General features: G+C 44.5%; 1 protein-coding gene across 1 annotated transcript in view; it reads right to left on the bottom strand.

The window, feature by feature from the left end:
* Nucleotides 1-14,154, bottom strand: part of NDUFV2 (NADH:ubiquinone oxidoreductase core subunit V2) — an 81,336-nt gene extending 67,182 nt beyond the window's left edge. Inside the window, exons 1-2 of the mRNA XM_030213372.1 lie at nt 14,001-14,154; nt 11,405-11,470 (exon numbers count right to left, since the gene is read on the bottom strand). Of these exons, the coding sequence (XP_030069232.1) occupies nt 11,405-11,470; nt 14,001-14,027 (93 nt within the window). The 5' untranslated portion in view covers nt 14,028-14,154. The remainder of the gene's footprint in view (nt 1-11,404; nt 11,471-14,000) is intronic.
* Nucleotides 14,155-15,032: the final 878 nt, after the last annotated feature.

Here is a 15,032-nt window from a genome sequence, read left to right as displayed (position 1 = left end):
ATGACTCAGGTTGAGGCTTGACTGGAGGCTTTGTCAGCAGCAAGCCTCTCATGAAGTGAATTAGAGCAGTGTTTCCCAAGTCCAGTCCTGTAGTACCCCTTGCCAGTCAGGTTTTCAGGATAACCACAATGAATATGCATGAACTTGATTTGAATACACTGCCTCCATTATATACAAATCTCTTTCATGCATATTCATTGTGGATATCCTGAACACCTGACTGGCAAGGGATACTCCAGAACAAGACTTGGAAACATTGAACTAGAGGCTGTACAGAGACAGGCTTACCTCTCTAACTGCACTGATGTGAACCCATCAAAGCAGACTCAGAGCTGGAGCAGGTACTCAAGCAGATTCTATGTAAGATGAGTGACAGGATTTAGAACCTTGCCCTCACACCAGATGGTAAATCTCCACTTGAAAGTAGACTACTTCTTGATGGAATCAAGGATTTGGGAGAAACCTTCAGGCAGCTGTAAAGTATCAAATTCTATGCTCAATATCCAAGCCATGAGAACCAAGGATTGGAATAAAGGGTGCAGAAGTGACCCCTTGTTCTGTGTGATGAAGATCGGAAAGCCGTCCAGTCTCCACGGTTCTTTAGAGGACAACTCCAGAAGAAAAGGGAACCAGATCTGTCTCAACCAATAAGGCACAATGAGGATCATGGTTCCTCAAGACTGCTTGAGTTGCAGCAGGGTCTTCCCTATAAGAGGGATAGGAAGATACTTATACAGAAAGAGGGAGGCATCCAAGGGTAGTCTGCCGTAAGACCCGAGTATGGAGCAGTACTGAGCAACCTTGTTGTTGAGGTAATAAAGAGGTCCACCAAGGGAGGTGTCTCACTCTCAGAAGACCTCACAGACTTGATGCTCTTGGTGGGCAATTTGGAGGTCTGCATTGCCAACTGAAAGGGCAGCCTGCCCAGACAATCTGGAAAACATACCAGTCTGAGGTTACAAGGAGCCACCTTTCCTGGAAAGAAAATTCAATCTAAACACAACCTTAACAGCATTTTCCTTAAAGGGTACAGAAATAGATACCTTCAAAAGCGCTCTCTCAAGGATTTACACTAATTCTCATCTAACCCCAGCCAACACCCTACATCGTTTGCAAATTCAAACGATATAGAGTGTAAGCTGGAGTTAAAGAACAAAAAATATTTATATAAGCAGGTTATTCAACCACAAGCACTTTGAGAATATCCACATAGGTCTTCCAAATAAGAGTCCTCCTGGAGATCTTCAAGTAAACAGAAGCCGAGGAGAGAAAATGGGATAATTGAAGATATGCAAATCTATCATGCCCTTGTGTGAGCCGCTCTGTAGTACCAGAAAAGGTTAGGTACTCTCAAGCCACCCTGCCTGTTTTCCCGATAAAGGTAGGAGCAGCCTCTTACAGACCAAATAAAATGAATAATACGATCTTGCAATTTCAAGAGGAAACCTTGAGACAAACGAAGGGGAAGGGCTGAAATAGATATAACAGTCGAGGCAAGACATTCATTTTAACTGTCGCTGTCTGACCAAACCACAACAACTCCAGACCCTCCCAACGCTCCAAATCTCAATAAATAAATCTTTTGATCTAGGCTAACTATCCTACCTTGGCTAAGGATATTTGTTACATTTGTATCCTACATTTTCCCACCTATTTGCAGGCGCAATGTGGCTTACATGGTACCATAGAGGCGATCGCCAATACCGGTTATAACAAATACAAAGTGTGGTTGTGGTAAAGTTCACATGTGACAGACACATTGTGGAAGAGTTAGGTAATGCCCATTATGTCCAGTATGAGCTTTGGTTTTGTTGTGTTGTTGGGTTAACGCATTTAAGTTGGGTCGTTTGGGTATGCCTTTTTGAACAAGGTAGTTTTTAGTAATTTCCGGAATTTCAGGTTGTTATATGTTGTTTTCACAGCTTTTGGTAATGTGTTCCATAGTTGTGTGCTTATATAGGAGAAGCTGGACGCATAGGTTGTTTTGTATTTGAGTCCTGGATGGCAGACTGGATGGACCGTGCAGGTCTTTTTCTGCCGTCATCTACTATGTTACTATGTCCTTTGCAGCTTGGGTAATGGAGATTATGGTATGTTCGTGTCGATTTTGATGTGTTTCTGGTTGGTAGGTCTATGAGGTCTGTCATGTATCCCAGGGCTTCTCCGTAAATGATTTTGTGCACCAGGGTGCAGATTTTGAACGCGGCGCGTTCTTTAATTGGGAGCCAGTGCAGTTTTTCCCGTAGGGATTTGGCTCTTTCGAATTTCGTTTTTCCAAATATAAGTCTGGCTGCTGTGTTCTGAGCAGTTTGGAGTTTATGATTTGTTCTTTGCATCCCGTGTAGATACCGTTAAATCACTTGACCCTACCAGTCCCTCCAACTACCGCCCCCATCTCCCTCCTACCCTTCCTCTCCAAAATACTTGAGCGTGCTGTTCACAGCCGCTGCCTTGATTTTCTCTCCTCTCATGCCATCCTCGATCCGCTTCAATCTGGTATTCGCCCTCTACACTCGACAGAAACGGCACTCTCTAAAGTCTGTAATGACCTGTTCCTTGCCAAATCCAGAGGCCACTACTCCATCCTCATCCTCCTTGATCTATCCGCTGCTTTTGATACTGTCAATCATGATTTACTTCTTGCCACACTGTCCTCATTTGGGTTCCAGGGGTCTGTCCTCTCCTATCTCTCCCACCGCACCTTCAGAGTACACTCTCATGGATCTTCCTCCACCCCCATCCCGCTCTCTGTTGGAGTTCCCCAGGGATCTGTCCTTGGACCCCTTCTTTTTTCAATCTACACCTCTTCCCTGGGCTCACTGATCTCATCTCATGGTTTCCAGTATCATCTTTATGCTGATGACACCCAGCTATCTCTCTCCACACCAGACATCACCGCAGAGACCCAGGCCAAGGTATCGGCCTGCTTATCCGACATTGCTGCATGGATGTCCAACCGCCACCTGAAACTGAGCATGTCCAAGACCGAGCTTATCGTCTTTCCACCAAAACCCACTTCTCCTCTTCCTCCACTCTCTATCTCAGTTGATGGCACCCTCATCCTCCCCATTTCATCTGCCCGCAACCTCAGAGTCATCTTCAACTCCTCCCTCTCCTTCTCTGCGCATATCCAGCAGATAGCCAAGACCTGTCGCTTCTCTCTCTTTAACATCAGCAAAATTTGCCCTTTCCTCTCTGAGCACACCACCCGTACTCTCGTCCACGCTCTCATTACCTCTCGCCTTGACTACTGCAACCTACTCCTTACCGGCCTCCCACTTAGCCATCTATCCCCCCTTCAATCTGTTCAGAACTCTGCTGCACGTCTTATATTCCACCTGAACCGATATACTCATATCACCCCTCTTCTCAGGTCACTTCACTGGCTTCCAATCAGATACCGCATACAGATCAAGCTTCTCCTTCTTACCTACAAATGCACTCAGTCTGCAGCCCCTCATTACCTCTCTACCCTCATTTCCCCTTACGTTCCCGCCCGTAACCTCCGCTCACAGGACAAATCCCTCCTCTCAGTACCCTTCTCCACCACCGCCAACTCCAGGCTCCACTCATTCTGCCTCGCCTCACTCTATGCTTGGAATAAACTTCCTGAGCCCTTACGCCAAGCCCCCCTCCCTACCCATCTTCAAATCCTTGCTCAAAGACCACCTCTTCAATGTTGCTTTCGGCACCTAACCTTTATACCTTTCAGGAAACCTAGTCGGCCCCTATTTGACTGACTGTACATTTGTCCTTTAGATTGTAAGCTCCTTTGAGCAGGGACTGTCCTATGTTAAATTGTACCGCGTTGCGTAACCCTAGTAGCGCTTTAGAAATGTCAAGTAGTAGTACCATAGATTGTACCAGGTTGCGAAATATTTTTCTCGGGGGAAAAAAAAAAAAAGGTTTCACTCGTTTGGCTTCCACATTGAGTGGAACATTTTCTTCGTTATAGTTTTCACATGGCTCTCTAGTGTGAGGTTTCGGTCGATTATGACACTGAGAATTTTCAAGCTGTCTGAGATGGGGAGGGTGTAGTCTCAGGTGGTTATGTTGGTGGGTTTGTTCGTGTTATATTGGGATGAGAGGATAAGACTGTTTTTTCTGCATTAAGTTTTAGTTGAAATGCATTTGCCCATGAGTTCATGATGTTTAGGCTGAGATTGATTTTTTTGGTGATTTCTGTAAGGTCATGTTTGTATGGGATGTAAATTGTGACATCATCTGCATATATGAAAGGGTTGAGGCCTTGATTGAATAAGGACTTGGCTAGTGGGGTCATCAATGTTATAATACAATACAAATTAGGTTGAAAAGGAGTGGTGTTAGTGGCGATCCTTGAGGTACTCCACAGTCTGCTTTCCAGGGTGGTGATATGTTCGAGTTCAATTTCACTTGATATGTTCTATTGGTTAGGAAACCTTTGATCCAGCTAAGTACACTTCCACCAATCCCGAAATATTCTAGGATGCTTAGTAGAATGTTGTGATTTACCATGTCGAACTGTAGGAGAAGTACGCTTTTGCCTGTTGCAATCTCTTGTTTGAATTTGGCTAATAGGGTAATTAGAACTGTTTCGGTGCTGTGGTTGAAGCGGAAACCTGATTGTGATTCGTGAAGTATTGTGAATTTGTTTATGTAGTCAGTTAGTTGTTTAGTTACCATGCTTTCCATCAGTTTGACTACTAGTGGGATTGATCCTACTGAGCGGTAATTGATGAAACATTTGTTTTTTTTCTTGGTATCTTTTGGCATTGGGGTGAGTAGGATATTGCCGTTTTCCTAAGGGAAGAGACCATGTTGTAACATGTAGTTTAAATGGGATGCGAGGTCTGTTGTGAAGCAGTGGGGGGCAGATTTTAATAGGTGACTAGGGCAGATGTCCAATTTACAATGAGTCTTGAAGAACTTATTAATCACTTGGTTGACTGCTTCAGTGGTTGGTGGAAGGAAGCTTGTCCAGAATCTGTCCACTGGATATTCGCCGTGGACTAGGTCCATACAGTCAATGAAATTTCCGATGTCGGTGCTGTTCTGAGGTAACGTGATGTGTAGGTTTACAATTTTTTCTTTGAAGTATTTTGCAAATTTATCTGCAGGTGGGATATCTGTGTTGGTTGTGGTGACAACAGTGGTGCCTAGTAGTTTGTCCACTAGTTGGTATAATATTTTCGTGTCTTTGTAGTCCGGCCCTATTTTGGTTCTGTAGTATTGCCTTTTGGCTTGTCTTATTGTGTATTTGTATTTTCTTTGATTGTGTTTCCATGCAGTGAGTGTTTGTGCATCTTTCATTTTTTTCCATGCTCATTCGAGTGGATTGTGTTTTCAGTTTTTTTTAGTTCTTCGTTGTACCATATCACGTTGTGCCTGCGTGAGATGGTTTGTGGAAATGTGCTCCTTTTGTTTTGAGAATGCAGTGGTATAATAAAATGCACTTAATATTGTTTATTACTACTATTCAAAAGACAGAGATTCAATGAGGGCAAAGCAACCTTCATGCAAAAGTCCAAAGTCAGTCTAAAAGTGTCAACATTTTCCAGTTCTATGATATATATTTCTTTTTCAAGTCAGTTTTCAACTGCATTTTCTCAGTTATTACCCAAATGCAAACAATTATAATGTTAATAAGTTTTAGATGTTACTGAATTCTGTATCACTGTATTTCCAGTTTTGGTACCGTATAAGTCATCACAAGGACAAAATATAAGAAAAATCAATGGACTGTATTAGGGGCTTATAGCCCATTTAGTTATGTTTAAATAAATGAGAGATCTGCATGAAAGAAAATATTTGTATTATTTTGATTTATGAAAACCACTTGTCCCTGAAAAGCTCAAAACAGAATAATCCATTTGTACAAAAGAGATGAGGTGAACATGTGATTCCATGTTCCCCAATGAAAGAAGAGTTTAATTTGACTTCCAATCTTCAGGCTTCCCAAGGCAGATTACAACAACAGTTAAGATGAATCCAACAGTAAACAAGATATCCAACTCACTGAAATTTGACCATGTTTTACTGTATTGTATAGAACAGTGTAGAAAACTTAATCGCAAAATACAGCCTTTATTAGTGCTGCTTCCACCAGCTACAATAATTTTTTAAGCTGTTTTAGTGCTATTCAGTTTTTATTTTATGACTAGTAAAAAAGCCCCGTTTCTGATGCAAATGAAATGGGGGCTAGCAATGTTTTCTTCTGTGTGCATGTGGGAGTGTGTGTGTCCCTGCCCTCTGGCCTCTCTCCCCTCCCCCTCTGAGTCCTTCACTGTTACAGAGCCAGCGATTTGATTTCGTGCTCTGCTGTTTTCCTTCACTGACTGTGTTAGAGAGGGCGGGGCAGACACTCATAGGGAAACCGGATATCTCGCCCCCTTCACACTTCCGGCTGGAGGCTTCATAGAACGTTGGTGTTGCTTTTTATATAGAGAGATAATTATATCTACATATGGAAAACTTTCAAATAAATTAAAAAAGCTGTCAAGTAAAAAGAAAAAATATCTTTTGCCCTCCACTTTTTAAGGCACTGTCTATTCAACTGTAACAGCTTTTGACTTTTTACAGATGGACAACGCATAGGCCGTCCATATTTCTAATAATCTTTTACTATTGCTTTCAATAGTATTTGCTATTGTTTTGGGTGCACCACTGCCAGTAAGCTTCGCCTACAGGCTTCTATCCATACAATGGGATAGATAGCAATCCTGATAAATAAAAATAGCCTTAGCCTGTACTGACTCCTGTTCTCAGTCTAACCTCCTTGCTCAGCAGTACTAGAGAGCAGACTCTTTTACTTTGCTTCCTGCACCAAGGACCATTCTGACCGATCAGCACTAAAAGGAGTAGAGCCAACAAGAAAAGATTTTCTCAACAGGCTTAGCTCTCAGTCTAAAGCGCCACCCTATCTTTCATGATGCCATCAGTCTGTGCAGAACAGGAGGTGGAGCCTTCTCTCATTAATTTGCAGATTAACAAGAAACTTCCAGCTTTAAATCTCATTTTATGCCCTTTTATCTCTTCTCCCAGCACTGCGAGACACAAATCTTCAACTCCTCGCTGCCAGAAAAAACTCCAAATTCATTTCTAATCCTGCAAAAGATGAGGAAAATGCCTGCAGGAGCTTTTGCTCAGGTAGTAGACTGCAACAAGATAAGAATTTGGGGGACAAACAACAGCTGCAGCTTTCTAACCTGGGACAGTGCACTGTCAGCATGCCAAACATTTGAGAATTTAAAGGCACGAGGGGGGGGGGGGGGGGGGGGAAAGAGACCAGCAAAAAAAAAAAAGCAGAGAAAACATGCTGGATCTGTGTGCTGGGATGTGAGCGAGGCAGGAGGACATGCTAGTTGAGGAAGGGTGTGAGTGAGGCAGGAAAAAGTGTATTATGTGCTGGTGTGTGTAAGGTAGAAAAACCTGTTGTCTGGGGAGGAGGGAAATTTGGCTTTGTGTGTGGCTTTGACTTATACACGGGTCACACCAATTTTGGTCATTTTTAGCCTCAAGACCCCAAGCCCTCTGAAACAGAGAAGACCACCCTAGCATGGAAGAAAATTTGATAATAAAAATAAAGCTGAATAATCAGGGGCACTTGGGAAGGGGAAGTGGGGTACCCTTATATCCCCCCCCTGCTGGCAAGGGCCCCACAGGGATCTGTGCCAGCACACCTCAGCCACGCGAATACTCCTGGGCTCCAGCTTGGGACTTCAGAGGAATAAACCCCACCAGGCTCAATCAGGTAAGGACTGTGTCCCAAACACCAGCCAAGGCATTCAACCACAGAGGATGCAGACCATGGATTGCGCCCTGGGAAATCAACCCTGTATAGGAAACATACTGCACTAGTCTAACCTACACCATGACTGGATCTTTGATCATGCGACTCCTTTGGTTATTAGGAGTAGGTTTAAGATCATGTATATAGCACACATCACATCATTAAGGGAACAAAAAACCACCATATCTAAATAGGTGGACAATTTTGTATACAACTGCAAGATGTCTTAGATCAAGGCAGTACTATAGGATGTCAATGCCTTTTCTGTTTAAGGCGCACTGGACTGCAACAAGGGAAAGGGCCTTCTTATGGCTGGCTCCAAAACTATGGAATGAGTTACCTAAAGAAATTTGCTCAGAAGTTAACTACAAAAGGTTTAAGACGTTATTGAAAATCCATTTCTTTAAGCTGGCTTTTCACCTGTAACCTGGGGTGAAGGGAATAGCGGTCATTTATCGTCCCCCTGATAAGTCCCTTTCATCCTTTCTCAGTGACTTTGATGCCTGGCTTGCCTTCTTCCATGATCCTTCCTCCCCCTCTCTCATCCTTGGTGACTTTAATATTCCTGCTAATGATCCTTCCAACTCTTATATTTCCAAGTTACTCGCTTTAACGTCGTCCTTTAATCTCCAACTATGCTCCACCTCCCCCACTCATCAAAATGGTCACTGTCTTGATCTCATCTTCTCCTCCAACTGTTCACCCTCTAGTTTCCTTGCCTCCGATCTTCCCCTCTCTGATCACCATCTTATAACTTTCACACTTAAATCTCCTCCCTCCCAGTCCCGTCCTATCCTATCTAATTTATCTAGGAATCTTCACGACATTGACCCTTCATCTCTATCCTCCCATGTTTCAAACCTCCTCTCTACTGTGGCACCATCCACGTCTGTCAACGAGGCTGTTTCTTCTTACAACAATACTCTATCCTCTGCCTTAGACACTCTTGCACCTTTGATGACCCGCCCTGTAAGGCGTACAAAACCCCAACCCTGGCTGACTTCTAATATCCGCTACCTACGTTCCTGTACCCGCTCCGCCGAACGCCTCTGGCGGAAATCTCGGGCCCTTGCTGATTTCTTACACTTTAAGTTCATGCTGACCTCCTTCCAATCTGCTCTTTTACGTGCCAAACAGGATTATTATATCCAACTGACCAACTCTCTTGGCTCTAATCCTCGACTTCTCTTCACCACATTGAACTCTCTCCTCAAGGTGCCCCCTCCCCCAACTCCCCCTTCATTATCTCCTCAGACCCTTGCTGAATTCTTTCACAACAAGGTTCAAAAGATAAACCTTGCTTTCTCTACCTCACCAGCTCTCCCTCCACTAGTCCGTTCCCCTCTCTCTCCTTCCCCTTCCTCCTTTCCTGAAGTTACTATTGAGGAAACTACACTTCTCCTTTCTTCCTCAAAATGTACCACCTGTTCCTCTGATCCCATTCCCATCCACCTTCTTAATGCCATCTCTCCTACTCTTATTCCTTTTATCTGTCACATTCTCAACCTCTCACTTTCCACTGCGACTGTCCCTGCTGCCTTTAAACATGCTGTGGTCACACCTCTCCTTAAGAAGCCTTCACTTGACCCTACTTGTCCCTCTAATTACCGACCCATCTCCCTCCTTCCTTTTCTCTCCAAATTACTTGAGCGTGCTGTTCACCGCCGCTGCCTTGATTTTCTCTCCTCACATGCTATTCTTGACCCATTACAATCTGGTTTTCGCCCTCTCCACTCAACCGAAACTGCGCTTACTAAAGTCTCCAATGACCTATTACTGGCTAAATCCAGAGGTCAATATCCATCCTCATTCTTCTTGATCTTTCCGCTGCTTTTGACACTGTCTATCACAGCATACTTCTCGATACCCTGTCCTCACTTGGATTCCAGGGCTCTGTCCTTTCCTGGTTCTCTTCCTACCTCTCCCTCCGCACCTTTAGTGTTCACTCTGGTGGATCCTCTTCTACTTCTATCCCTCTGCCTGTCGGCGTACCTCAGGGTTCTGTTCTTGGTCCCCTCCTCTTTTCTATCTACACTTCTTCCCTTGGTTCATTAATCTCATCCCATGGCTTTTCCTACCACCTCTATGCTGATGACTCCCAAATCTACCTTTCTACCCCTGATATCTCACCTTGCATCCAAACCAAAGTTTCAGCGTGCTTGTCTGACATTGCTGCCTGGATGTCTCAACGCCACCTGAAATTAAATATGACCAAAACCGAGCTTCTCATTTTCCCCCCCAAACCCACCTCCCCGCTCCCCCGTTTTCTATTTCTGTTGATGGCTCTCTCATTCTCCCTGTCTCCTCAGCTCGAAACCTTGGGGTCATCTTTGACTCTTCTCTCTCCTTCTCTGCTCATATCCAGCAGACCGCCAAGACCTGTCGTTTCTTTCTTTACAACATCCGTAAAATCCGCCCCTTTCTTTCCGAGCACTCTACCAAAACCCTCATCCACACCCTTGTCACCTCTCGTTTAGACTACTGCAATCTGCTTCTTGCTGGCCTCCCACTTAGTCACCTCTCCCCTCTCCAGTCGGTTCAAAACTCTGCTGCCCGTCTCATCTTCCGCCAGGGTCGCTTTACTCATACTACCCCTCTCCTCAAGACCCTTCACTGGCTCCCTATCCGTTTTCGCATCCTGTTCAAACTTCTTCTACTAACCTATAAATGTATTCACTCTGCTGCTCCCCAGTATCTCTCCACACTCGTCCTTCCCTACACCCCTTCCCGTGCACTCCGCTCCATGGATAAATCCTTCTTATCTGTTCCCTTCTCCACTACTGCCAACTCCAGACTTCGCGCCTTCTGTCTCGCTGCACCCTACGCCTGGAATAAACTTCCTGAGCCCCTATGTCTTGCCCCATCCTTGGCCACCTTTAAATCTAGACTGAAAACCCACCTCTAACATTGCTTTTGACTCGTAACCACTTGTAACCACTCGCCTCCACCTACCCTCCTCTCTTCCTTCCCGTTCACATTAATTGATTTGATTTGCTTACTTTATTTATTTTTTGTCTATTAGATTGTAAGCTCTTTGAGCAGGGACTGTCTTTCTTCTATGTTTGTACAGCGCTGCGTATGCCTTGTAGCGCTATAGAAATGCTAAATAGTAGTAGTAAGGGAGACTATTGTGCCCTCTGGTTTATACCGAGTTTGCTTGTTAAAAAAAATGCGTTGGGAGAAAGAACAGTCTTTGGAACCGAGTGTCAGGTCTGTCCTTTCATTTTATCTGATTTTGATTTTATTTTTTAAACCACTACGATCTGGTAAAGGTGAGCAGTACAACAAGCTTTTTAATAAAAATAAACCATCTGCTTGAGCCTTGGCGCTGGCAATGTTGCTGGGAAAGTTTAGTATCTGTACCTCCATTTGTTGGTAGGGTTCACAACCCATTGGCTGGACTGGTCTAGCAGGAGTTTAAGACTTCATCAAAAAAGGGATTCTTGTGATCTAGGGAGCGTATCATCCTCCTTGGAAAACCCTCATGCTAGTCCAAGTTATCATCATAACATTTATGATAGCTCTAGGGGCATGTCTATAATAAAAGAATAAATGTAGCTTACCCTATTCATTTTCACTTACAATACAATTCACTTTTAATTCTTTACAAAGAATATCTGCATGATGACTTACCACAAACAAGGCTCCTTCGCCTCCACTGCACAAAGCTGTTTTATGGAAGTAGCGGACCTGTTTCACCTGCAAAACACATATCCATAATATCTTGCACCACTGAAAAATGTACAGAAACACTGTACAACAACAAAAGGTTAATAGCTGATAATAAAAAAGACACACAATTTAGCATATAATGGACAATATAAATTTTTCATGACTATGTTTGCTTCAAATGAAAATATTCCCCCAATGTCTTACAGCTAAATTTGACATACACTACTCTAGCACATTTGTGTATGAACTACACCGAGTTCTTTTCCCACCTTTCACAACATTAAACCAAATTATAATGAACAGCAGCCAACTCGGAGATGACGTTAAGGTTTGCCAGCAAGGGAGGAATGGGGAGACCCACTGAAGAGGTTTGACAGGCCTGGGATTTTCTCCTGGACCTGTCAAACCCAAGCCCACTCCCCCAAAAACAAGGCCTTAGAGGTCTAGTGGACCCCCAGACCCCCCACCCCCAAACACTAAAAAAACCCCTGGTCTAATGGGACCACTAGCCCCACCCACCCAACACTGAAGAAACCGGCCTGGTGGCCTAGTGAGACCAACAGACCCCCACCCCCACTTCAGCTCACCTCACCTTGAAGAAACTGGCTTGATCACTATCCTTCCACACCGGCACCCCCCCCCCCTGCCATGGCCTACCACTTCGTACTTGGAGGACGGATAGACTAGCACTCCCTCCCTCCTCTTTGGGCACCTCCTCAAAATGGCTGCACCCTGCCCGGTCCATCCTGGGAAGCACTGGGTGGGGCTTAAACCTTATATGGAAGTAAGTCCCCATCCAATGCATCCCAAGATGGCCCAGGCAGGGCACCACCATTTTGAGGCGGCACCTGAAGAGGAGGGAGTGCTAATTCCTCCCTCCTCCAACTACAATGAGGTAGGCCGGGGGGGGGGTGTCTAGTGGTCAGACTGGTTTCTTCAAGGTGAAGTGAGTGGCTAGCGATCCTACTAGACCATCAGGCCAGTGTCTTCAAGGGTGGGGGTCTAATGGTCCCGCTAGACCACCAGGCCGGTTTCAAGAATGGGTGTGTGTCTAGCAGTCCCACTAGACCACAAGGGCCTTGGGGGGGGGGGGGGGGGGCGCTTAGGTTTGACAGGTCCGGGTTTTTTTTTTTTTTTTTTTTTTAACAGCCCTGGCCTGTGTAACATCTAGATTTGCATGCTATTAGTTCTGATCATAGGGCCATTAATGCCCAGCATTGTTCCGGCATTAATTTTAGCACACGGGGGCGTCTGCACCTGTGTTACTAAAAAAAAAAAATGGAAGAGGAGGAAGCACCAGTGCTGCCCAACTTAAAGGATCATATTCAAACAACTGCCATCCTATTACTGCTGATACAAAACAAGACAGAAGTTATAACGTGAACAAAAAGTACAGAACTTATTCCAAAAAGAACACCACCATCTAAGAAACAAATTCATTGGCACAAAATAAAACTGCCCAGATCAGCAATGAATTTACAAAAAACCTCTTAAATACAAATAATCCTCAAAAATAACCAATCCAACATCTTGCCAATGCCAAGAAACCGTCCTAAAATGCACCTTAATGCAATCTAGACATCATATGAACACATACCACCACATCATTTATATGCCCCTTGCAATGGAAGGTACCCCTGTTATTTTTATGTGACTCAAAAAAGTAGTTTATCTTTGTAAATTGAAGAGCACAACAGACAATTTGATATTTAAACTACCCATGATTCTAGTAACTAAAGACGAGGAAATGTAACCTAGCTAAGTACAGCTTGTTTACAACATGCCATACTTCCAATTGTATTCTGGGTTAACACCCTGTGCATTATTTAAGCACAAATAAGAGCAACCGACTATCTGTTTAGCTGCCAAAGAAGCTGAAAGGTGTTGCTGTTTACTTCTTTTGGCAGTTTTTTTTTAGTTCACCTTTATTTTTATCCACCCAAGTGAAGTCACAGAGGAACACCACAACTATATTTTGAAGTTTAAATTCTTTTTCTTGTCACACAGACTTCAGAGTTCTTTTGTAAATGATATGCCTACTAAAAAATTAGCCAGCACTCACAAATCAGACCCGATTTTCACGAGCTATGCACATGCGATTAAACTTTAGAATGACAACAAGGGGGGGGGGGGCAGACTCGGGAACAATATTAGCACAACCTCCGTAGGTACATTCTCGGAATTCCAGCAGGCCTGAGGATAAGCTGCAGTTAAACCTGTAAGACAACCTACTGTGGCGCATCACAGCAACTAGGTCTTGCGGTTGGCAGCTAATCTTTACATTGGTTTTCGTGTGCCGACACACAGATCCTGATCCCCCTTCTCCAGTGACTCCCACCCCCTCCAACAAACACCCTACACAAAGGCTAACACCAGTGCCGGTAACTTTTCCAACGGTGCCTCTCCTCTCTTCGAATCCCGTCACTGCCCCCTGCACAAACACCTCGTGCCTAGAAGGGCGCTGGGGACAAACACACACATCCATCCAACCAACCAACCAACCAACCGCCTCTTTCCTATCCTTGGAGCAGTCATGAAAGGTGGGCGATTAACTCACCGAGCGCTGCAGGACTGTCCGGAGCATGGCGGTAGTGGCAGATCGGCCTCACAAGGAAATGTAGCGGTGTCGCTCATATACAACAAAACTCAACCGACCTGTGCTGTTGCTGCAGCTACTGAGTTACCCCGAACATATATATGGGCAGGGCGAACCTAAGCAAAGCAGAACGCATGCGCCGCCCTCCCGGCACTGCGACGCAAGAGGGAGAACGGCATGACGTAAAACGTTGAAGTCAATTAGTTTATCATCCCTCTCCCTCACCTCCGCCCAGCCGTCATCCCCATTAACCCCAAACAAAGCAAGCTGACCAGTGGCGTAGCCAGACTGCCAGTTTTGGATGGGCCTGAACCTAAAGTGGGTGGGCACAAAATTTTCTCTCTACCCCCCCCCCCCCTTCCCCAGCAAAATGTAGTCACACTAATCAGATGCATTTGTAACACAGGGGTAAAGTACTGCTTTTCAGTGCATCAGGTTTCAGAAAATAATTTATTTAATAGCCTAACACCCCTTTCAATGAGCTTTCAGAGGCCAAAACCTCCTGCCTCAGGTCAGTATAACGCTGTTATGGTATCCTCTCCTGACCTAAGGAAGGAAGTATTGGTCTCTGAACCTTTATTAACACAGGTACCATATTACTTTATCCTAAATTAAAAATAAAATTATTTTCTTTACCTTTGTTGTATGGCCATTTACTTTTTCTCATTGTGTTGCTCCCAGTCTCTAGATTCTGCTTTCCTTCGTCTTTCTCTTGCCAGGGTTTCCTGTCCATTCGTCATCTATGGCTTTTCATCTTTTCCTCACCCTTGATCTCCACATGCCCCTTTCTCTTATTCTCCAGTCTTTCCCTACTCTGTCCTCTCCCTCTTTCCATCCAGCAGCTCCCCTCTTTCTCTCCCCATCCTTCCAGTGTCTCCCCTCTTTCTTTTGCATCCAGCGTCTCCTTTTTCTCCCTACCCTTCCATCCAGTGTCTTCCCTCTTTCTCTCCTTATCCTTCCACTCATCTACCCTCTCTCCTGATCCTTCCATCT

Source organism: Microcaecilia unicolor, chromosome 1 (genome assembly GCF_901765095.1).
Source record: "Microcaecilia unicolor chromosome 1, aMicUni1.1, whole genome shotgun sequence".
In the NCBI taxonomy this organism is placed as follows: domain Eukaryota; kingdom Metazoa; phylum Chordata; class Amphibia; order Gymnophiona; family Siphonopidae; genus Microcaecilia; species Microcaecilia unicolor.
This window is presented reverse-complemented; position numbering and strand designations above follow the sequence as displayed.